This window comes from Numida meleagris, chromosome 3 (assembly GCF_002078875.1).
Source record: "Numida meleagris isolate 19003 breed g44 Domestic line chromosome 3, NumMel1.0, whole genome shotgun sequence".
Taxonomy (NCBI): domain Eukaryota; kingdom Metazoa; phylum Chordata; class Aves; order Galliformes; family Numididae; genus Numida; species Numida meleagris.
Window position 1 is genome coordinate 66,475,301 of NC_034411.1, and position 23,229 is coordinate 66,498,529.

At 46.3% G+C, this 23,229-nt stretch overlaps 1 protein-coding gene across 1 annotated transcript in view; it reads left to right on the forward strand.

Moving 5' to 3' along the window:
- The window catches only part of METTL24 (methyltransferase like 24), a 44,635-nt gene extending 22,959 nt beyond the window's left edge, over positions 1–21,676 (forward strand). The window contains exons 4-5 of the mRNA XM_021392033.1: positions 1,585–1,813; positions 20,837–21,676. Of these exons, the coding sequence (XP_021247708.1) occupies positions 1,585–1,813; positions 20,837–21,151 (544 nt within the window). The 3' untranslated portion in view covers positions 21,152–21,676. The remainder of the gene's footprint in view (positions 1–1,584; positions 1,814–20,836) is intronic.

The following is a 23,229-nucleotide window of genomic DNA, read 5'->3' on the forward strand; positions in this document are numbered from 1 at the left end:
TGTATTTTGTTCGTTTTCAGCCAGCTTCTCATTCCGAAGGGATTACACTGGTCTTCATTCATGTGTCCCTTCTGTAGAATGCCGTATACAAACATGCCAATTCACTTGGTTGACTTCTGAACTTTATTCCTGACGTATTTTGAATGTATTAGAAGAAAACTGCTCTCTTTCCCTCCTACGCATCCGTATAGGCTGGAATCATGTGAAATACAATTGTTCTTAAAAGCATGCTGTGCTGTTCTTGCAGTCTTTGTATCCTTCTGCTTGCCCACGACTCCCTGGGGGGGAAGCAGTTCACTGGAGAACCTTCTTTTGGGGCACTGTTGTCCTGGGCTTGGCCAGTATTAAAGTAGATGCGGTGCCATACTAGTAACTTCCAAATCATATGCTCTTCCAAACTTTGTTTCAGGAGTTGGATTCATTTTAGTTCAGCAATGTACCGTCTGTGCAAAACATTTAGTGCTGGCTTAATGTCATATCCTAGCATAGCATGATGTAAAATCTATCGTATTTTATATATTGATGCAATTAGCCAGAATTACTTCAGATTCAAGCAATTTTTAAGATAAATGCCTAAGTATAATTGTGTTGTTGTCTAGCAGATCCTCTGGCAGAACACAGAAAAATACTGCCCTGCAGTGGTTTGTTCCTGGTAGATAAAGGCCACACTGTTAGTATGGAGTGGATATTGTCAATTAGTATGACTGGTTGAAGCGCTGATTAAAAAACTCAGTTACCTCCCCTGTGCTACCTGTGTGTATTTCCAGCAGCACGATTTTGATTAAGTTTAAGGTTTAGCGCATGATTTCGCCTATACAAGCTTGTACCAAGCGTGGTTAACAGTGAAGAGGACATAATATTTTACACAGCAGGGAAGGCCTGCGGGCCAGATACCTGATTGCAGTGGCAGTGATTTCTTGAATCCTGTGTGCATCAGTTTGCTGTAGAAGTTGGGAATATGGAATAGCCTCATAAAGCACATATTTTCCTTGCAGAGATGGGGGATACAGTGACATTTTTTTTTCTATACAATGAGGCTGTTTGTCTTTCTTCGTCTTTGGAGATCTTTATGAAATTAGCATTAATCTTTCTTTGAGTGTAAAAACACTTCTGCTGTTGGGAAGGAGGTCGTTTTAAATTTACATTTTAATTTTCCTGTACATGGAGAAAGAGAGAAATTTGGTTCTTGTGTCCTGTCCCAGTTGGTGGCTGTTGTGGCACGAAGTTGTATAGACATGGCAGAATGTCTGATTTTTACAAAATGATGTTGTATACATTTTAATTATATTTGCTCTTCCGCTTCTGTTCCTTTAAATTTCCTTTATCTGAGTACTTATTCCAGGTCTTCAGCACACATCATTGCAGTCCATCAGCTTTGTTTCTGGTAATGTCATCAGAATTAGGGTTAGATTGTGCACGGTGTCATGGGTAAATTCGAAGAAGCAGCACAACAGCTCCTCCACTTTGCTTCAGGAACTAACAGGTTGGGTTTTCCCATCTTGCATGCCTGTGAGTCCTCATGCTGTTCTACTTACCAGTAGGTCTTTTTGCAGCATTAGTGATTGTATCTTTTTTGTTTTGTAGACTGGGCAATGATGACAACCAGTTTGAGATCAGCATGGCTAACAGTGGATGTGAGGTGCATCGCTTCGACCCCAGCATCAAGTCAGCGCACATCCAGGAGGGTCAGCACCTCTGGTATCATCGCCTGTCTGTAGACTGGAGGGATCCCAACCCAGCCATTGCTGCTCATAAACTTCACAGCAATACGAAGAAGCTGGGCACAATATTGAATGAATTCGGACATCAGAAGGTAAGGACTCGGGTGGCATGGTTCTGACTGTTGTGAAAGCTGCAGAGCTTCATTCTAGAGCAGGGAATTGGACCAGGTGACCTGCAGAGGTCCCTTCCAACTTCAGCCTTCCTTTGATTCTGTGACTCTTGCTCTCTCAGTAGCTCAGGTGCTTTGCTAGGAGATCTCCTGACAGTAGGTTTTTCTTCAGAAATACATACAGTCCTTTTTGGGATGTCTTTTCTGTCTTGCTTTTTCCTGGCTCTGATAACAGCCACTTTGATTTTAAATCATAAGCCATATGCTTAATACTTTCCTCCTCCTACCTTGCTTTTCTCTTCAGCTGGCTGGTGACACTGAGTGTTCATTTTTCCAGTCCTCTGGAAGTTCTGGTTATTGCCTGAGTAAGAGTCCTAAACTACTTGTGCTGTGCAGTTTACGAAGAGAAGAAATATTTGTAACAACAATTAGAAGAGGTAATGGATGGGTTGTTTACATTTGCAGGGTCACTAATCCTAATTACAGTCATCAACAAAAACATCCTGTTTTGAAATTGGCAGCACTCTGTTTTTTTAACATTTCTAATTTTTTTAAAGGAACTGTAGATACATCAGAAATATTAGGTTCTCAAATAACTACTGCCAAAAGACATTTGAGGTAGTTCCTGACACACAGGATTAGGTTGCTTTCAAGAGAGATTTTCCCTCAGAGGATATACCAGTATGAATTGAAATGCTAATATACTTCATTGCCTGCAGCTAGTTCTGCACATCTTTGTGTTTTTTCTTTTTCTTTTTTTTCTTTTTTTTTTTTTTTTGAGAAATAGGCAGCCTGAGCTGAAGAGAGCTTTTCTGTAGGATTTACAAAGCAAGCAAGCAGTGCAACATTTGTTTGGTTTGTTATTATAAAATTCAAGATGTCCTTTTCAGTTCATTTCTTGCTTTTCTTTAGCATTTTCTTTTGGTTCAGCTCTTCTGATTGAACCATTTTGAAGAGAAGAACAGAAAAAGCAGCTTTTTTTCCCGCTTCTTAGTCATTCTGTAATTGTACTAGGTTGTGCATTAGTGAAACATCTGGGGAGAGAGAGATCGCTTTCCTTTGACGTATGCCTTACACTGATTGTTTTGATTTTAAAAGAATCAGTCACAAAGGAAATGATTAATGACCTGATCCAGAAAAAGCATGCGAATGTTGTGATATAACAGACCTTGCTGGGAACAGTTGATTGTTTATCATGGACTGGTACAGAGTGCTTGTGAGACCTGCTGTGAATTACAGGAGTGTAGCTATGAATTCTGAGCCTATAACCTTCAGGGTGAAAACTGCCTGACATGAAAGCACCCAGCTGGAAGGCATTCCAGAACCAGTGCACACATGACACGTGGCATTGAGCTTTTCTGTAGATGTATGCGCACAGCACAGAGTTTGGTTTAGTGTGTTGGCATGTTGTGAACACCACACATGCCTCTTAGTCTGTGATCATTCAAGCTGCTCCCCTGTGCAAAGCTATGGCATTAGTGAAGTCAGGAGCTGACTATCCCCAGCAAGTGTACAGCCATTACATGCTTTGCAGTCCTCTGATAGAATCATAGAATTGTTTGAGTTGGTCAGTTCAACTCTCCTGCAATGAATAGGGACATCTACAGCTAGATCAGGTTGCTCAGAGCCCTGTCCAACCTGGCCATGAATGTCTCCAAGGACAGGGTTTCAACCACCTCTCTGGGCAACCTGTTCCAGTGCTTTACCGCCCTTATAAAACAAACAGACAAACAAAAAAAACCAACTCATATCTAATCTAAATCTCCTGTTCTTTAGTTTGAAACCATTTCCCCTTGTCCTATCACAACAGACCTTCCAAAAGAGTCTCTTCCCCTTTTTCTTATAGTCCCACTTCAGATACTGAAAGGCCTCTTTTAAAGTCTCCCCAGAGCCTTCTCTTCTCCAGGCTGAACAGCCCCAGCTCTCTCAGCCTGTCCTCATAGGAGAGCTGTTCCATCCCTTGAATCATTTTTGTGGTCCTCCTCTGGACGTGCTCCAACAGGTCTGTGTCTCTCCTGTGCTGAGGACTCTACATCTGGACAAAGTACTCAGGTGAGGCCTCACCAGTGCAGAGTAGAGGGGCAGGATCATCTCTCTTGACCTGCTGTCCACACTTCTTGTGATGCAGCCCAGGATACGGCTGGCTTTCTGGGCCATTGCTGGCTCACATGCAACTTGCCATCCACCAGTACCCCCAATTCCTTTCTGGCAGGGCTATGCTCAATCTTTTCATCCCTCAGCTTGTATTGATAGTAGGGGGTTGCCTTGACCCAGGTGCAAGACCTTGCACGTGGCTTTGTTGAACCTCATGAGGTTCTCCTCGACCCGCTGCTTGAGCCTGTCTAGGTCTCTGTGGATGGCATCCCATCCCTCGGGTGTGTCAGCCACCTACTCTCTAGGTACAATCTTGCAATCAGCTCCTCATCCATTGAAGAGTCCACCCATCAAAACCATATCTTTCTAATTTGGAGAGAAGGATATCGTGGGGAACCATGTCAAAGGTATTACTGAAGTCCAGGTAGATAACATCGGTGGCTCTTTCTTCTTTCACTAATGCAGTTATGCCATCATAGAAGGCCACTAGGTTGGTCAGGCAGGACTTGCTCTTGGTGAAGCCATGCTGGTTGTTTTGCATCACTTCCCCGTCTTCCATGTGCCTTAGCATAGCTTCCAGGAGGATCTTTCCCAGCACAGAGGTGAGGCTGACAGGTCAGTAGTTCCCTGGGTCATCCTTTCTGCCCTTCTCAAAAATGGTTGTGATAATACATTTTTTCCAGTCACTAGAGACTTCACCTGACCACTATAACTTTTCAAATAAAACCGAGAGTGGCTTGGCAGCTACATTAGCTAACTCCTTCAGGACTTTTGGATGCATTTGTTGGGACCTGTAGACATATGGATGTTCAGGTTCCTCAGGTGGTCATGAACCTGATCTTTGCTTACAGTAGAGGGGGTCATTTTACCTCAGTTCCCAACTTCTGACCCACCTGCTTGAGGAGTGTGTGAAGAGTAATTGCCAGTAAAGACTGAGGCAGAAAAGTTGTTGAATACCTCAACTTTCTCCTTGTCCACTGTTAACCAGTCTGCCTGTATTGCTCAATGCAGCGGGGGGGTAAGCCTTCTTGGACTTTCCTTTTCTGGTTGATGTACCTGTAGAAGCCTTTCTTGTTCTTCTTTGTGCCCCTTGCCAAGCCCAGTTCCAATTGGGCTGTGGCCTGCCTAACCCCATCCCTACATAGCCAAGCAGCATCCCTATACTCCTCCCAGGATACCTGTCCCTACTTCCTATTTGGGAAATACCTCAAAAAAATCTGTTCTACTTTCATCATCCTACTTGGTTTGTCTCTGCTTGGAGGGCAACCTGAGAAGTTGTTTGTTGCATTAAGACACTGGCAAGCTCCAATTTATGACAAGGCCATCAAAGTAAAAACTGTGTCATTCACATTTTCATTCTTCTGGTGAATACAATTGGAATGTTCCCATGATTAAATAAGTAAGCTAATTCAAAACAGTTTCCAGAATATTTTCCAAAGTACTTTTTTTTCAGTTAGAAATCTAAAACATGTTCTTCTTTCCGTTCTTTGTAATTTTAAAAATCCTTACGCCTACCCTCAAAGCTGCTGTGTTACCACTTCAAGGCGGGAATTCCAAGCAACATCATTTGAAGTTAATGCCTACTTTTCTCCTAGCTTTTATTCTATAAGATCTGGGATTTGTTCCAAGACCCTCCAAGTGAATGAGAACATTTCCACTGACGTCAGGGACTTTGGATTCGGCTGTTGAAGAAGGGACAGACAAGACCTCCTGCAGTTCTTGCCACTACAGTCTTGAAAAGAAACCGTGCAATTTGGGCAATTTGAGGGGTTTGTGTGAAAGGACATCAAAGAACTTCGCAGGCTTACTTCCCCACTCTGGCTTGGGTGAGAGCACAACCGCTGTTCTTCAGTTGGTGCTGGGACCCCTTCAACAGAAGTGGAAACTGTTATCATGACAAGAAACACAAACAGGTCTTTTGCTGTTAGAGTGGATTTGAGAAAGCATTAAAAGAACTTGTTCTTTCTAAAACACTATGTGACATAGCAGTCTTCAGTTCTGTGAGGAGTGTAAATAGCCTGGAGGTGAAGGAATCATCTAATGCTATAATAAGATGAGATTGAAAAAGGAAACATGCGGTCAGAGTATTTGGGGGAAGCTATGAAAGACAGAAATCTTTTAAGTGCTGGAATAATCTCCAAAGGCAGTAGTGAGAGTCCTGTTTCCTGGACACAAATCTAGGCTGAAAATTTAATGGTATATCTTTTGAGAATAGTATTTTATTGGCCATGGGAGAGGATAAAGATGTAATAAATTGATCTTTCTCATCTTTTTTTTTTTCCCCCCTAATCTTTTGCTGAGTATGGGCACTCTGTCATATACTGCTGATAAATAGCAAAGAAAAGCCACTGAATGCAGAAAATTTTATTTCTTATTTTAGTAGAGTACTGCTTTGCAAAAGCTGGCTCTTTCGTATTCTCTCACAGACTACTAGGGTGGGGGTGGTAGGGTACTGCTGTTCCCTTTGGATAAGTGATAGATGAATGGGGAGCTCCCTTCATCTAGGATCCCTGGATAATTGAAGTCAGAAGGGATTTTGGGAGGCCTGTAGTTCAACTGCCAGCTTGAAGTAAGACCAGCTCTGAAGTCAGGCTGCTCAAAGCTTTATGCAGTCTGGTCTTGGAAAGCACCAAGTTTTCTCCAAAATAGAGACTGCACAGCTTGTCTAGGCAAGCTGTTGTCCTGCTTGGCTGTCCTACTCTATAGACACAGTCTGAAATCCCTCAATTTCAATTTGTCTGCTGTCTCTTGTCCTCCTTCTGTGCGCTGCTGAAGAGCCTGTTGCTTTCTACTTGGGAACTTCCTTGTAGACTCTCAGGGCTGGTGTCCATTCCCCTTGCTCAAAGCCATCTCCTGCCAAGGCTGAACAAGCCCCATACCCCCAGCCCCTCCTCTCAGGGTAGTTGCTCCAGTTCACAACCATGCTAGTGGCTCCCAACTGAACTGACCTCAGTTAATCATTGTCTGTATACTGGGAGCCAAAACTGGACACAGTGTCTAAATGCACTCTCAGAAGTGCTGAATACAGAGGGATAATCACATCCTATAGTTAATGGGCCGTGCTCCTGCTGATGCATCCCATGCTTCTTTGTGTCCTGACCCCCCCAAGGCTTCTGTAGAGCTGCTCCCCAGCCAGGCAGGCAGATTCCCAGCCCCTGTTATTTCAGGGCCTCCTTCCTCACTGGCTGTGGAACTTGGTTTGTCCTTGCTGGATTTCACTGGGTTTCTGTCAGCCCATCCCTCCGGCCTGCCTGGGTTCCTCTGCATGGTAGCCCTTGACTGCATGCATTGACTGGTTCCACCAACTTGGTGTTAGCCACAGACTTAACAAGGGTGAATTTCATCACCTCCTCCAGATCACTAATAAAGATGTCAACAAGACAAATCCAAGTACAGACCCTGTTCTTGCAACTGATGTCCCGATAAATCCTCTAAGCCCAACCATCCAACCAGTTTCTTACTCATCTGACTGACTGTTCATCCAGACCACAACATTCTAACTTGGATGCAAGGCTCCTATGGAAGACAGTGTCAAATCCTAGTGCTCTTCCAGATTTGTCACAGTTCTGTGGTCTTGCATGGGGTTCATCAATCTGAATTGCAGTTGTTACAAGGGATCCAATTCATCTAAGTAAAAACCATTCACTTAATCCTAGCAGAGATTTGCTTTGTAGACAGTATTTGTGTTGTCCTTAGAAGGTTGCTGTGTCCTGTGTAGCCTAGACTTCAGCGTGTGAAAAGACTGTACAGAAATGCAAACTCCACCTTCCCTCTCCAACATTATCCCCTCTACAAAAAGCCACAGCCCTTCATGAGAAATTCAAATCAGGCTACTACATGTCTTCTGCACTCTTAAGAATGCGCTATAAAGCCAACCTTAAAACCTGTGACAAAAAGGTCCTGAGCAGCAGAAGCAAGGAAAGTTCATTCTCTTTTGTTTCAATCATGCATGTTCATTTGTGCAAACTCTTAATTCAGTAGCAGTTTGCTTTGCCTTCTTCTGGATCTCCGCAGGTCGGATTTTGTGTGCTGCTACCAGTAAGGGCTACGAATGCTCATCACTTGGTCATGTAGGGCAGCAGTGGATGAAGTGCTTTCTTGGAAAACAAATTAAACTAGACAGAATAATCTGAGCATACAAAGTAAAATCTTCTTTTAATCAGAAAGTGCTCATAGGCATAACTTCCAGGTGTTGTGTTCAGCTCCTTCCATTCAAGTCCTCTTGAACAAATTGTCTAAAAGAGACTGGATTGTGCCATTGTAGGTAATTAAAAGAAATGCAGGGAGATCTTTAAGTCCCAATTTTGATTAGGAGGCTTCAATTTACATTGGCTTCTGCACAAAGAATTGTGTGACAACCTGGCCAACAGATGTCCATTTCATATTATAGAATATGCTTAGTTTTAAGGTTTCAGAAGCAAAAGCCTTTTCCCTTTCACCTGTTATTTAACACTCAACACAACTTTAAAACCGTACGCCCTGCAGCCATTCTGATTAATGACCTCATCTCCTCCTAGGCAAGTGATTTATCCCTTGCTTCATCTCTTAAAACAGGTACTGCAAAGTCTATTTCATGCTGCACTTTCAGCTTTGAGAAAATTGGTGCCGAAGAGCAAAGATTAAAGAAAATTGGTTTACCATTTTGATTTTAAGTCACTTGTGTTGGTACTACATCAATAAATACAAAATAAAAGCCCAGGAAAAAAATGTATAACAAGTTAATTGCACATGGAGATTGGATTTTAACTAAACAAAAAATTAACTGTCCGGACTGGGAGAAGCCCACCTTCAAGTTTTGGAGCAACCTGATCCATGCAGCTACTCATTACTTTGTGCTGCTTGGGACTACAGGGGCCAGAGCAGTCTTCTGAGTTTTTGATTCTTCCCTGAGCTCAGGATGAGGAGCCAGGAGCTCAGAGCTGTGTCCTCTTGGCCTCTGCTGCTGCAGCTGAGGATGGCCCCGCTCAACTGAGCTGGGAGCACAAGTTCACATCCACCTTCTGTTCCATTTAGCGTAGCGTCAGAGAAGGCCAAATGGGACCGGATCTCTTGAGTCACTGAATCGCGCAAATCCCTAAGGAAATGTTTGGAGTTCTATCTTGAAAGGGCTTCCTTTTTTTTTTCTTTGCTGTACTGTGCCTATTTGGGGCTTTTCCAGAATCTCAGTTCTAGAAGGAAGAAAAACATCCTTAGTCTAACTTTTAGCTTTGTTATTTTCAGACTTTTAGGCTTAGGGATCTTTGTGGAGAACAATATTTGTTTAGTTAGGGTTATCATACCAGCCTCTAAGTCTCCTCTGATGGGAAAGAGCCTGTGTTTTCCATACCATTTTGTTAGTATATGGCTACCTCTCTTGCAGAATAGGAAAGACACATTAGCACAGAACCCTTTTGCAAATAGCAGACACAATACCATAGAGTAAGAGCTTATAATATAAATAAATGACCTGCCAAGGGGGTGAAAAAGTGTGGAATTTATCTCCTCTAATGTACATGCCTGTTTTGGACAACTGTTGAGGTCCTCATCAAACTCAAGGCAAACCCTTTAGGTGCAGATCATCTCATGCAAGGGCAGCTGCTTAAAAGGGGGTGAATGGTGTGAACCGCACATCCGGAATTGCCTGTCAGAAGGTCGTCTTCCTCTCTGTGGTCTCTAGAGGCAGCTTGGTCAGCTGCTTTGGGCTTACCTGTCTAAAGCTGGGTGAGGTGCATCCCACCTGACTGGTTTGCCCCAGTATCACAGAGGCACGGTCCAGCTGAGTCAGGCAGTCGCATTTTCCCACTCTTTTTCTTAAATAACATCATTTCAAAACGTCATAAAAAAAAGAGTGTAAGTGCTGAAGTGTAAGAAAATTCCATTAGAGTCAAACACTGTGAGAAATTCTCCAGTCCTGCAAGAATCACTTTGTCTCTCATCAGAGCCAGATTAAATTACTGGAGCACCCAGAGAACAGTACATAGTTCCCACCTTTCTGTCTCATTTTCCTGGCAGAGAATTATCTCAGCAGCTCTCAGTTGTGATAGTTGGAATCGTTTTTCATTAAGAAAGCAATTTGCAGTTTTGTATTTGCTATAGGATGGTGACTGCTGAAAGTCAGAGTTTACCAATGCTGTGAACAGCGTTGGTCTGGTGTAGTGACATACACAATGTGCATGTATCTGGGCTTTTGTTTTGTTTTTAGGAAGTAGTGAGAAAATACTAGCGGATGTGACCTGAGCCACACCAGTAATGTGTGCATGTGTAAATGCTCCAGGAAAAGCAGAGGGGATGAGGAGTGGAGACTTGCGGTCAGTGGGAGCCATGCAGTGGGCAGGTGGTGCAGTGTAAGCAGATGTGATGGGGCAGCGCAGCGGACCCAAGCAGGGCACAGAGAGTGAGTGCATCCTTAAAAATTCTCTGTCTTAATTCCCCCTAGTTGTTTGTTTGTTTGGTTGGTTGTTCCAGCTCCAGTGTGGTATTGCTGTGTGGGACCAGAAAGACATGAATGAATGCAAGAGAGGTTGGGCCAGGCACATGGCAACAGAGGAAAAGCTGTAGGATGTGAGGAGCTGTGGTGGTGATTCCAAACCCAGCTGTGTGCTCAGCATCTGTCTGAGAAGTCCTGAGATCCAGACTTCAGAGCTCTGCAGATGGCTCACACCCTGATCTCTGTTCTGATTGTGCTTAAAGGAGGAGCACCAGAGATTATAACGTCAGGCAAGCTGGCTATAAAATGTAAAGTAGTACCTTTTTAAAGTCATGCCATTAAAGCAAAAGCTCATGCTGGAAAGCATGTCATCCAACAATAAGCATCTGCCTCTAGCTCTGTAATTCAGTTCACGAGTTCAGACGAGACTTGTTGCCCGTAACACACACATTTGGGCTCGCTGAGCTTGTGTGTGTACCTGCTGGACCCAACTCATTGTCAGTGTAACGTGATCGATTTACTGGAGTTATTCCAGAGCTGTAATTTGAGCCCTGTTTGTGCATGTGGACTTTCTATTTGCAGATGCATCAGTGAATTAGGGGATTTACTCCTGTTGCTGAAAGGTAAGTGGCAGTTGAATTGGTACAGCTGTTTCCAGCTGCATGAGGAGATTCTGCCTTTCACAACCTTGTCAGGCTTGCCCCTGAGCAATCTACAAGCTCCTGACACACTGTATTCTGGGCACATATATTTTTTAATTTCAGTGATATGAAATCAAGGTAGTAATTGCTCTCTGTTTGCCTAGTCAGCTGTGGCTGCTGCTGCATGTGGTATTTTCATTGTAACTAGATTGAGGAGTTTGGCTGCAAGTAGAAATGGGCCTGACAACCTCATATTTCTGCAAGCAAAAGTCTTTGCTTGGTGATTTACTGCTCACCACCTCTCCCACCGTCTGCATCATGTGCTAGAAATACATCATCTGCATTCCTGTACAGGGCTCTTGCATCTCTTTTCACCTCTTTTAAATTCTCTCCATCAGACCTCAAGATATTGATAGGAGTAGTGGTGTTTCTAGGGAGCAGGTGCTGTTTAGTATGCAATTGTCAGGCATGGAGAGAAGATCTTTTAAATGCTAGTGTTGCCTGGATGAGATGCAACCCATAGCCTTTTCTTGCCCTAGGAAAAAGGCTAGCACAATGTCTGAATTGTAATGAAAAGTATTTCAGTGTTGAACAAATTATTCAGGTCTTCTTTTAAAAAAAAAACAACAACAAAACAAACAAAAACCCGCAACTCTCACAGCATATTATTGTTGCTCCTGTAAAAACCTGGGTGCTGCCAGCTCCTTTCTGCCACTACTTTGCTCAGCAGACTTGGGGCCCTGCCCCAGCATCACAAAGGGTGCCAGATATGGGACACCTGCAGAGCTCAGCCCCACATTTCTGCTCCCCGGCAAACTCACAATGTTTAGGTACAGTAACATCAACCTGTGCAGATTTAATGCAGGCAAGGTGCTGAGTGTCTGCTCAGAGTGACAGTCTTTGACATGGTACTAGCTTTATGACAACTGAGAAGTAGCCTCCTTACTATAAGCAACCTGGTCTTTCTCCACTACCCATCTTTCTCACGATTTGTTCATTGACATTAGCAAGTTGTTTAGATAAGCATCCTACCCAGAGCAGCTAAGAGTTCTCTAAAATGGCCTGTCCTCTCTGCCCTGTCACTGCTTACAGCTTCTTAGGACTGGACATCTCTTCTTTTCACCTTAGTGTCTGGACCCTTTCTGGTCTCAGTTTTGACCTGACAGCAGTTTAAGGCATTCTACCAATCCCCAAAATCTGAAATCCAAATATGAAAGCCTTACTGATCTCTTCTCTCTCCACCACCCATCCCAGATGAAGGCTGATGCCCTTGTGTGTAACAGTAGGACATTCAGTGCATTCCTTGTTCTGCCCCTCATGTTTTCAGGTCTAGAGGGAGGTGTCCTTGCCTATAGCAGGGGGGTTGGAACTATGATCTTAAAGGTCCCTTCCAACCCAAACCATTCTATGATTCTATGATAACTGCAGAAGAAGAGAGGAGAGTTGGCACTATGGAACTCTTGCTTCTCCTGGCAGTTGCTTTTCAAGATAGCTGAGGCATTGGTGAGATCAGAGGGTCTGGCGTACAGTATTTATTCCCCTGAGCATACATCCGTTCCCACAGGCCTCCAGCAGCGTCTGGCACAGAACTTCAAAGGCTCGAGGATGAGCAGGGGATGATCCCTGTGGGGTGGGGTGGCCGGATGTGCTCCTTGCAAAGGAGGCTGTGTGCTCGGCTGGGGCTGTGTGTGGAGCGGTCATGCCTTCAGCCTGGGCTTCTGGCTGCTGGGGGAGTCAGAATGCTTGCCTGTAAGCTTTGGTAGGCAGAACTCTTGCTGATGACTGGTAAATAATTTAAGATTTGGGCTTCTGGAGCTGCCTGGTGCAAATTCTCCACTTCAGCAATTGAGCTGTGGGATTGAGGGACTTGATGAGAAAGTGATTTGATCTTTTCAGGGTGGTGGAAGAGCTATGCAAATCAGAAAATGTGGCGGAGTACAGGGATCTGCACTTGATAGCTGCTGCTGCTCTGTGCAGGCAAGGAGCTCACTGTTGGGGGTGTGTTACAAAGCCCCTGCGTCTTCATGGTGACTCTGTACCCGTTTGCTCTGAGGAGGCATCTCTTTGAGCAAGCAGGGAGCTGCCCGTTGCCTGTTCTGGAAGCTGTTCTCCATTTCATAGAATCACAGAATCATTAAGGTTGGAAAAGACATCTAGGTTCATCTAGTCCAACCACAGACCCACCCCCACCATGCCCATTGACTATATCCTTCAGTGCCACATCTACACGTATCTTAACATCTCCAGGGACAGTGACTCCACCACATCCCTGGGCAGCCTGTGCCAGTGCCTCACCACTCTTTCTGAGAAGAAATGTTTCCTAATATCCAACTTCGATCTCCCCTGGCACAACTTAAGGCCATTCCCTCTCATCCTATTGCTGTTCCTGGGAGAAGAGGCTGACCCCCACCTCGCCTCAGCTTCCTTTCAGGGAGTTATGGAGGGCGATAAGATCTCTCCTGAGCCTCCTCCAAAAAAGAGATAGAGAAGCAAAGTGCTCAAGGTGTTTGTGACAGGATTGCCTGTGCGTGGTGCTGGCCTGCTCTGTGCTAGGGGTTTGTAATCCTGGTCTTCAGATCACTGCATAAGAGCCTTGGTCTTGCTGGCTAACAAGCTGGACAAGATGTTAAGCACAGTAGCTCTAGCTTTCAGGTCATTATAGCTTAATGCTATCTAAATCCATCAGACTTGTTTGAAAATCAGCTCAGGCTTTGGGACATGTGTATTTCAAGTCCAGAAGGTGATTGCCAAGTGATCTCTGACTGGTCTGGTGCCTGGTGGGAGTGAGGGTGGGAGTTTGCTGAGAATTAATCTCACATTAAAAAAGAAGTTTGCAATGATGGAAAGGCCACAAATAAAACATGGCAGCCTCTTGGCCAAATGCAACCAAGGAGAGAAGATTTCAGGCCATTCTGATCTCCTAAATCCGGTGGCAGTTGGTTGTCCTCTGGTAAAGTGACAGTAGAAAAATTCCTGCCTGCTAAAAGGCCCCTTCTCTGCCTTCCCACTCAAGTCAGTGACATGGATCAGCTGCGCTGGGCTGGAGAGATGGGCTGTCTCATCTTCTGTGGTGAATCTCCAGAGAGAGAAATTGCTTCTAGATGGAGCGAGTGTGTGGGAAATGTCCAGGCATCAGAAACCGTCAAGAGGATGTGGAAAACAAAAGTGCCGGGTCACCCACAGGCTGTGGGAGCATGTCACCATGACATGGGACTGTGTCCTGAAGAGCTGCTGGGGCTCTGAGCGTTTGGTGCTGAGTGATGGCATCTGCTGGGCTCTCTGGGTACATCTGCCTGCCTGAGACCTGCACTGCTTTAGCAAGCTTTGCTGTATTGACAACTGGCCACCAGAGAAAGTTAATTATGTTTTTGTTACATGGTTTTGAAATGTAACAATCCTCAAGGTGGATTTCAGTTTATGCAGTAAATATAAAGTGTCTGTTAATGTCCTGCCCCTGCTTTGCAGCAATTTCATGGAGGTGCATCACTGAGACTAGGGAGAAAATACTTCTCTATAACTGCCAAGGCTGCAGAGGAGTAGTGAGGGCAGAGCCACAAAGCTCAGCTTCACTCCCTGCAGTTGTTCCTAGAATCACAGAATCCTTAGAGTTGGAAGGGACCTTTGAAGGCCATCGTAGTCCAGCTCCCCTGCAATGAATAGGGACATCTCTGCTAGGTCAGGTTCCCCCCAGAGCCTGATCCAGCCTTGCCTTGAAAGTCTCCAGGGATGGGACATCAACCACATCTCTGGTAGCCTGTTCCAGTGCCTCACCACCCTCACTGTAAAAGGCTTTTTCCTTATGTCCAACCTAAATCTACTCTCTTTGAGCTTGATGCCAATTCCCCTTGTTCTGTCACCACAGACCCTGCTAAAGAGTCTGTCCCCTTCTTTCCTGTAGCTCCCCTTTAAATACTGAAAGGCCGCTATCAGGTCACCTCAGAGCCTTCTCCTCTCCAGGCTGAACAGCCCCAGCTCTCTCAGCCTGTCCTCATAGGAGAGCTGTTCCATCCCTTGAATCATTTTTGTGGCCCTCCTCTGGACGTGCTCCAACAGGTCTGTGTCTCTCCTGTACTGAGAATTCCACATCTGGACAGAGTACTCCAGGTGAGGCCTGACCAGCGCAGAGTAGAGGGGCAGGATCACCACCCTTGACCTGCTGGCCGCACTTCTTGTGATGCAGCCCAGGATGTGGTTGGCTTTCTGGGCCACGAGGGCACATTGCTGGCTCGTGTCCAGCTTCCCATCCACCAGTACCCCCAGGTCTTTTTTTGGCAGGACGGTGCTCAATCCTTTCATCCCCTAGCTTGTATTGGTAATGAGAGTTGCCTTGATCCCGGTGCAAGATCTTGCATTTGGATATTTTGAACCTCATGAGGTTCACCTGGGCCCACTGCTCAAGCCTGTCTAGGTCCCTCTGGATGGCATCCTGTCCCTCTGGTGTATCAACCACACCCCACAGCTTGTTGTCATCAGCAAACTTGCTGAGGGTTCACTCGACCGCACTGTCAATGTGACTGATGAAGGTGTTAACGAGTATCAGTCCCTGCACTGACCCCTGTGGGATGCCACTCGTCGCTGATCTCTATCCAGACATTGAGCCATTGAGCACCACTCTGTGGACTTGATCCTGCAGCCAGTTCTTTGTCCATTGAACGGTCCACACATCAAATGCATATCTTTCCAATTTGGAGAGAAGGAAAACTGTTCAGTGAGCTGTGTATCTTGTGAATTACTTTCAGGGGCAGTTGCCCCTGTAGTTTGTAAAAAAGCCAAAAGACCATGTAGGCACCCAAGTACAGAAACTTGCATTAATGCCTTCAACAGGTACTTGAAAATATGCTCAGTCTGTCAGTTCAGGAGCTCAAAGGACACGTTCTTTGGAGTTTTATCTGCTGAAAATACAGAATTGCACTTAGTGAAAGGGAACCCTGTTGTTTCTTTGCTGGTGCGGTCCGTAGTCTGGGGGTGCAATTTAGAAGGATGGAGTGCTTCTGTGCTCCCCTGCTCTGCTCTCTGCTTCCCCATACTGAGCTGCTGCTGGCAGTAATGAGGCCACACTGCTTCCTCGGCTGCTGCTCTCAATTGACTCTGCTCCATGGGGAGCTTCGAATGTGCCCACGGGGCACCGCGGAGCTGAGATCCCGCTAACCCTGCTGTTTCAGAAATGATGAAGGGCAACGGAGCTCTGGTTTCCACTTTGGGAAATGATGCACAGTCATAACAAGTCATTACCCCAAAAAGAAGAAATGAGTGATCGTACCATATGTGGTAACTTCCACTAATTAAAACACATTCTTTTTCAGCTGTTTTGTGTGCTTGGTTGTGCATGAGGAAAGGCCTTTTTTTCCCCCAAGTGTAACTGGTGCAATGCTGCAGTATATTTACAGGGAAGCTAAGTATTGAGAAAATGTGATAAAAAAAGCCACATTTTTTTACTTCTCAGCGATAATCTACTTAGTTCTAATTGCTCACGTTTTGGCAGACTGGCTCATTTGAAACACAGAAGGAGAACAAATGTCTTGTAATCCCTCTTGTAATTTGTTTCTGTCCCCCACCTTCACTTCTGCTCGCTCCCCATCCCCTAACCCTGTGGCGGTGGGTTATGGGAGGCTGCTTCTGGCACCTGTGCCAAAAGTGGAGCCAGCTGTTTCATTCTCTGAGCAGGAGAGAAGACCTCACACCGTGGAGGTACACAGCTCACTCCTGCGAGGTCTGATATTGGCCCTTTTTTAAAGGGGAGAAATGTAGGCGGAGGGAGTATGACCCCAAAGGCTGCTAGCCTAACGTAATCTCTTTCTGACAGTGACCCAGGGCCCATTTCTGTTGGAAGATGACAAGCAAACCTCTCTGTCTTTGACAGAGCATTTGTGGCAGATAAGAGGATCCAGCCATGGTGCTCAAAGCCAGCAGGCTGCTGACGGCCACCCCATGCCGTAAGGCACCACAGATCTTTGTTCTCTTTCTGGCGTGTACCCTTGGGTTTCCCCTCAGAGCTGTCTCCAGCTGTGCTCCTGGGTGAGCCGGAGCTCTGCATTTAGGGATTTGTGTGGTAATCCTCTTGCTGGCACTGTGCATCAACACGCCTGGGAGGTGGCAGTGCTTCTCTTACTAGGAGTGCGTTTCTTATTGCTGGGGGGAAATAAATACCTCCTGAGAAGCCCAGTCTTCATAAAACTCAAGTTTGGTGCTAGCAGGACGTGTTTGTTAGGTGCTCAGATTCTCTGACACAAGCTATTTCGATGCTCGTTTTACCCCATCCGCAGCAGAAAAGGGAGACTGGGATGAAATGGGCACTGTCCTGAAGGGAGTCACAGGAGGTCGTGGTACAGACAGAGCCTTCCTCCGGGCCCCCCCATGGTGCACAGCACCCAGAGCAACAAAGAGCCTCTGCTGTGTTCCTCCAGCACATCCCTGTCAGTGCCCTATTGCCCTCTGACCTCTTCAGTCCACGGCAGCTCTCTCTGTCCTGCAGCCGCAATGGTAAGCAACTGCTTTTTAGATCAGTTTGGTGAGCGCAGCATGGTGTGTGCAGGGTGCCTGCTGATCAGCCCCAGAGGCTTGAGAGAAAAAGCAAATAAACCTGGGGGGTGCTGAGTGGAAAAACTGCGATGAGAAAAAAGATATCATACCATAAAGCCAGATCATGGGAAAACAAAAGCAAATACTTAGAAACATGTATTCACAGCTCCACCTCCTCCCATCCCCCCCACCCCCCAAAGGAATTTAGAATAATCTGCCTGTCAAAGTTGCAGAAGTATCGGAGACAGAAACGTGTGGCTTCTGAAGTGTTGCTGTCCTATGGCAATTGCACCCACGTGGGATCAAAAGTACCTTCAAAATTGCATTGCAGGTAGAGCCATGCATTGCTATCTGAAAAATAAGTAACTGATTTAAATGTATAAAGGGAAACAAGCGAGCTCAACCATGAAGTAATTCTCTGCTGACTTTCACGAGCAGGATTATTTGCATTCAGCTTGCTCGTGATCCCAGAGGAGCACTACAGGAAGCCATTTCACTGCCCCACATGTGGGCATGCTGACGGTCTCTTTGTTCCAGTCGGGCAAGGAAGTACCAGAGCTCAGGTTGACGGTGCAACCTTTTTCTCCCCTCCCCATGCAGATATGCCACAATACAGGTTTTAATTCCGTAATCCCGTGGTCATTTTCCACCAGCCCCCTGCATCTGTAAGTGCAGAGGAGGCACAATGTGCCCTGGAGAAGCAGATCCCTGCAGCTTCGTGTGCTGTCAGTATGTGACCATGGACCTTACTGAAGAGTTTGTTTCCAGCTGATTTATAGCTTGTCCTGCTGAAGTCTCACAGGACTTTGTGGGCACAATCCTCGCACCCTTAAGGGCTGAAAACCCTCAACTTGCACATTGAGACCAGAAACCGCAAGCGTGTAACATCTCCCAGTTCTTGTCAACCTGTGTCCCTAGTGGGACACTCCCACCTAGTAGGTGGTGGGAGCACAGCCCCTGAGGCCTGGCATGGCTGTGAGCACTCTGCACCTCAGTAGATCAGAGCTGAGGCCTCCACTTGGCCACCTGGAGAACTAGGGGAGGTCAAAGTGACCACATGTAGCAGTCTGGGTTTGGGACCCCACGGCTCCTCTTGTCTCCCTTTGCTGGGTTATGAGCTTGGAGTTGGGGGGCACCAAGCTTTTCCATTGGTTTTCTCTGCCTGCCCTGGCCTGTCCTTTCAGCCATTGGGGAGCACAGACTGCAGAGCTTTGGGTATCCAAGTGTGATCAGTGCACGTACTGCAGGCCCAGGTGGGCTGGAGGACTTTTGCCATGAAGCGAGACCTGCTGTGTAGGAAGCTCGCACAGTTACTGTCATTAACTTTTGCAGTCTAAGATTAGGGTTAGGTTAGGTTTTGTGTCCAGCCCCAGTGCCAGCCTGTTGCTCACTGGGCTGGTTCTGATGCAGACTGGGAGTCACTGCATAGTGGGTTTGCCTTGCTTCATTGTCCCCATTAGTGACAAAATCAACCTACTGACTTAAAGTGGGGATGGGCTGACTGTTGGACTAGATGATCTTAGTGGTCTTTTCCAACTTTAATAATTTTGTGATTCTGTAATTCTAAGGTCATGTTGAATTTGAATTGGAAATCACTTAACTCTTAAAACTTCTTGTCCAATATCCTTTGGCATTGTGGTTTTGATAAGGGAAGAAAAAGGAGAGAAGCAGTGTGTCTGGATAAAGCAGCCTTCCTCTGAGCAGCATGTTGCCTGTGGAAAGTTGGCTGAGTTACTCACAGCCCCGCTCCCTAGGCATTAGACTCTTGAAGGACATTGATGTGCCTTTAGGGAGGAGCCAACAGCAGTCGGTTGGACTGAGTTCTGTCTTCTTGTCCCCTGGTAGTCCCCCAGGGAAGCACAGTAAGTGCAGCCTCTCGAAACAGCGGTGTTTCTGTGTACAGCTGTGTTATCGTGCCCTTAAATCCAGGCTCTTCAGAGTCTGCCTCAGCTCGCTAATGGCACTTCATCAGCTGTAATGGGGCCTGCCTGCTGACTTGTAACATTCCTGCCGATTTTTCAATTTTTTTTTTTCTTTTATGCTCTTCTTGACTCTAAGTAAAGTCTCCAGTTTTCACTTTAGACACATTCTGAGTGAGCAGATGGGCACAAGCAGCGGCTCAGGTGGAACCAGTGCAGGCAAACCACGCTCCCCGGGGAGTTCCAGCTGCCCTGCCCTAGGGAGGAGTGCCCTTCAGTTCGTGCACGCCGCTGCAGGACATTGCTTCTTGCCAGGTGTGAAATTTTGATGAAGTGCTCTTTTTATTGTTAGAAGATGCAGCCCCTCCCTCAGCTCATCTCCCTCAGCTCATCAACCCGCACTTATGTTGAGCTGTGAGAAGTTGGTTTTCTGAATATACAACTGCAAAAGTAAATAATGGCCTAAAATCAAAATGTGGCGCTCCTTCCATGCCATCTTTCCTGACATCCCTTACTGTTCAGAGGAGCTGCCCATCAATCTCTGCAGTCATTGCATGCTTTTCCTTTGAATTCATCCTCCTTGCTCAGCGTGATGCTGCAGGCAGGATCTGCCGGCGGCAGCTTGGCAGTGGGTTGCTCATGACCTATGCTGCTCAGAGCCTTTATTTCTCTTTGCCCTTCTCTTGCATGTGTGTGCAGTGTGCAGCTGCTGCCTCCTCATGCACTGCCCTGTCAGATCCTCAGGACTGGAACCATCAATGTGTGCACATGGCACCTGGCAATGAGGACCCTGCTCTACTGTGGCGCATTTAGTCACTATGAATGAACTTTGTTCTGGCACAGGATTTTTGTGGTGGAGAAATAAGGAACAGTAAGGCATAAGTTTCTTTGTTTAGCGTGGTGAGCGCTGCCACAAGAGCTGTGAAGGGCCAATAACACACTTTGGCTGTAGGATCAGCATCAAGTACAAAGGTTTTTAGAGCAGGTGTCGGAGGCAGGAGGAGAAGGGAGGTGAACAGGCAGGCATGAAGCTTCACGTACCGCCATGTCTATGTTAACGCCAGTGTGTTCTGAGATGTGATTGTCTTTAGATAGGAAATATTATCTTTAAATACATGAGAGCAATGATGTGTATTGTAAACTGGGAAAGCCTGGCTCTGGATCTTGCTGATGTTCGAAAAAATTTATTCTCAGAAAGAGTGGTGAGGCACTGCATGGGCTGCACAGGGAAGCGGTGGAGTCAACGTCCCTGGAGGTGTTCAAGACACACGTAGATGTGGCACTGAGGGACGTGGTTAGTGGACTGATGGGGGTGGGCTGGTTGGTTAGACTAGATGATCTTAGTGGTCTTTTCCAACCTTAATGATTCTATGACAATAATTACAGAGCCTGTCATTTTCACACAGCAATTATGTTTTTATTGCAGATTGATGTCCTCAAGGCAGATGTGGAGAGCGCGGAGTGGAAAATTTTGGAAAACCTGATCCTTGAGGATGTTGTTGAGCAGATAGGGCAGCTGGTCTTCGAGGTGCACACCCACTGGCCTGGTTTTGAGGTCAGTGGCAACGATAGCACTGTGGTGCGGTACTGGTACAGTCTGCTCCGGGAACTGGAGCTGAAGGACTTCAGGCTTTTCCATACCTACAAAGACTTATCAAAACCACAGATGTTTCTGAAAAAGGAAGCCTTCAATGCCAGTAGCTGTTACATGCTGAGCTGGGTGAATACAAGATGGAAATAGCAGAAAGGAATCTATGATGCGTGACTGTGAGCCATCTGTCCCGTAGCATTATTGAAGAGGACCTCAGAGTCACTGGCTGAAGTTGCCAAATAAGTATACAGTGCTTGCTGATGGAATGGACTGGCTTTTGTTTTTAAACACTGTCAAAAGAGATGAAAGTGGAACCTGGTCTTTTTGGCTTGTTTTTAGTTCAGGTGAAGTTCCACAGTGCCTTTTCTAGCACTGCACCTGGCTGCCTGCGAGCTCCTTGCCACAGAGCTCCCCGGCCCTGCCTCTCCCTGCCAGGGGTGCACGGATGCTCACAGAGGCGGTGGCTCTGGCCTTGGGGACACAGGGACATGCCCTGCTCTGCATGTGGGCTCTGAGCACTGGCATGCGAGTTGGGTGCAGGGTGCTCCCAGCAACCCAGCTCGGCCATTCCCTGAGAAGCTAAGCAATGAGAGGGAGCTAAAAAGTATACAGCAGGTGCTTTGTTGGTTTTTTTGTGAATAATTTTGACATTAAACTTTGCATTGAAATACAAGATCACACCACTTTCATGTCTTTCTTGTTCTTTGCAGGGCTCGGAATGCCTGAGTGAGTCAGGCTTTGAGTATCTGTGTTGGCCACAGGGGCCACAGACCTCGGGCTTCTTTGGAAGAGGCTTCAAAGCCCCCTGCCCCAATAGCGAGGGCCTGGCTGGTGCGGGGCTCGTGGGACTGGAGAGGGTTTGAATCTCTTCAGTGAAAGTCATCTCCGTGCCCTTACATACTCAGATGTGTACCAGCCTTCCAAATCACAACAGAAATTTTAACTTGTGGGTAAATGTCAGACCCTTTCCGTTTTAAGAAATGCACACTGGCTTTCAATCTGCTGCCTTTCAGCCCTGCTGACAGTGCCTTGTTGTGCTGTGTGAAGTGAATTACTGCCTCTCTGACCTCATTTTTACTTCCTTTTAAATACCAGCACATCCACTTATTTAGTGGTGCTGGGATTTTCGGAACTGGAGTTTAATTCTAAGGGATCTCTGCGTGGGTTTGTGTGCACTGAACACCTCAGCTAGGGAAGGAGGAGGATGCAGGGAACAGACTGGGCCTGCTGGTGCTCCCAGCTGTGCCTGTGCACTATGTGGAGCAGCGCAGGAGGTGTGCACAGGCTCTGGGATCAGAGCAGCTGGAATCAATGCCATGTTGCTGCTTGCTTGGATTCCCTGAGCCCAGCTGCAGGGCACAACGCTCCCACGGGGTCAGTCCTCTTACTGCCACCCCTGACCTGGTAACTGAAGAGAGCCATGACCTCCAAAAACCAGCAGGAGATGCCTTCTTGGTGGCAGTCACACTCTGCAACCCCTTGTGCGCCAAGTGCAACAACGCAGGGCTGTAAGGAGAGCCATTGAAATGCACAAGGATGCCACATCTCCTGAACTGAGCTACTGCTTCTTGGAACGGTCAGACAGCTCATCAGGGAATGGCTGCACTTCCATTCTTCAAATAACAGGATGGCAAAAGGCCAGGTGCGAGCCCTGCTTTGTTAATGAAGCATGAAAACAGGCTGGAGCTGTAGAGTGCAGCCTTTTCCTCCTGGTGAGTGATGGCGTACTCAGAATGATAGACTACTATAAAGAGGTTAAAAACCAAATGATGTTCTCTTTCAGGTGTTAAAATTCCGAAGGGGATGCAGACCTTTCATCATGTATTGCCCCGAAGAAGAAATGTAAATCCTGTGCATATGGAAATTGCAGGAAAGGGCTGGAGGTCCATCGTGGGACCTGAGATCAGAATTTAGTGTAACCTCACCCAGTCTTTGCTCAGGAGCGCTAAGTAGCGTCAAGAGCAACTTAGGCGTAAGCAAATATATCTTCTGCAAGAAAAGATTCCAATTACTGTGGCAAAGAAACCTTATGTAAGATGCAGGATAGATAAAAGCCATTTATCATTCCTATGGCAGTTACATGATATTATGGGGAAAGGGAACAGCTCTCATTTTATGCCCTGTGCCTTTCTACTTAGCACCTCTTAAAGCAGAGTTAGCGCAGCCGTCCTTTCTGAGCTCTTGTGCTTCCACCCGTTGGTTTTTACTGGCCTCTTTGACCTAAAGGA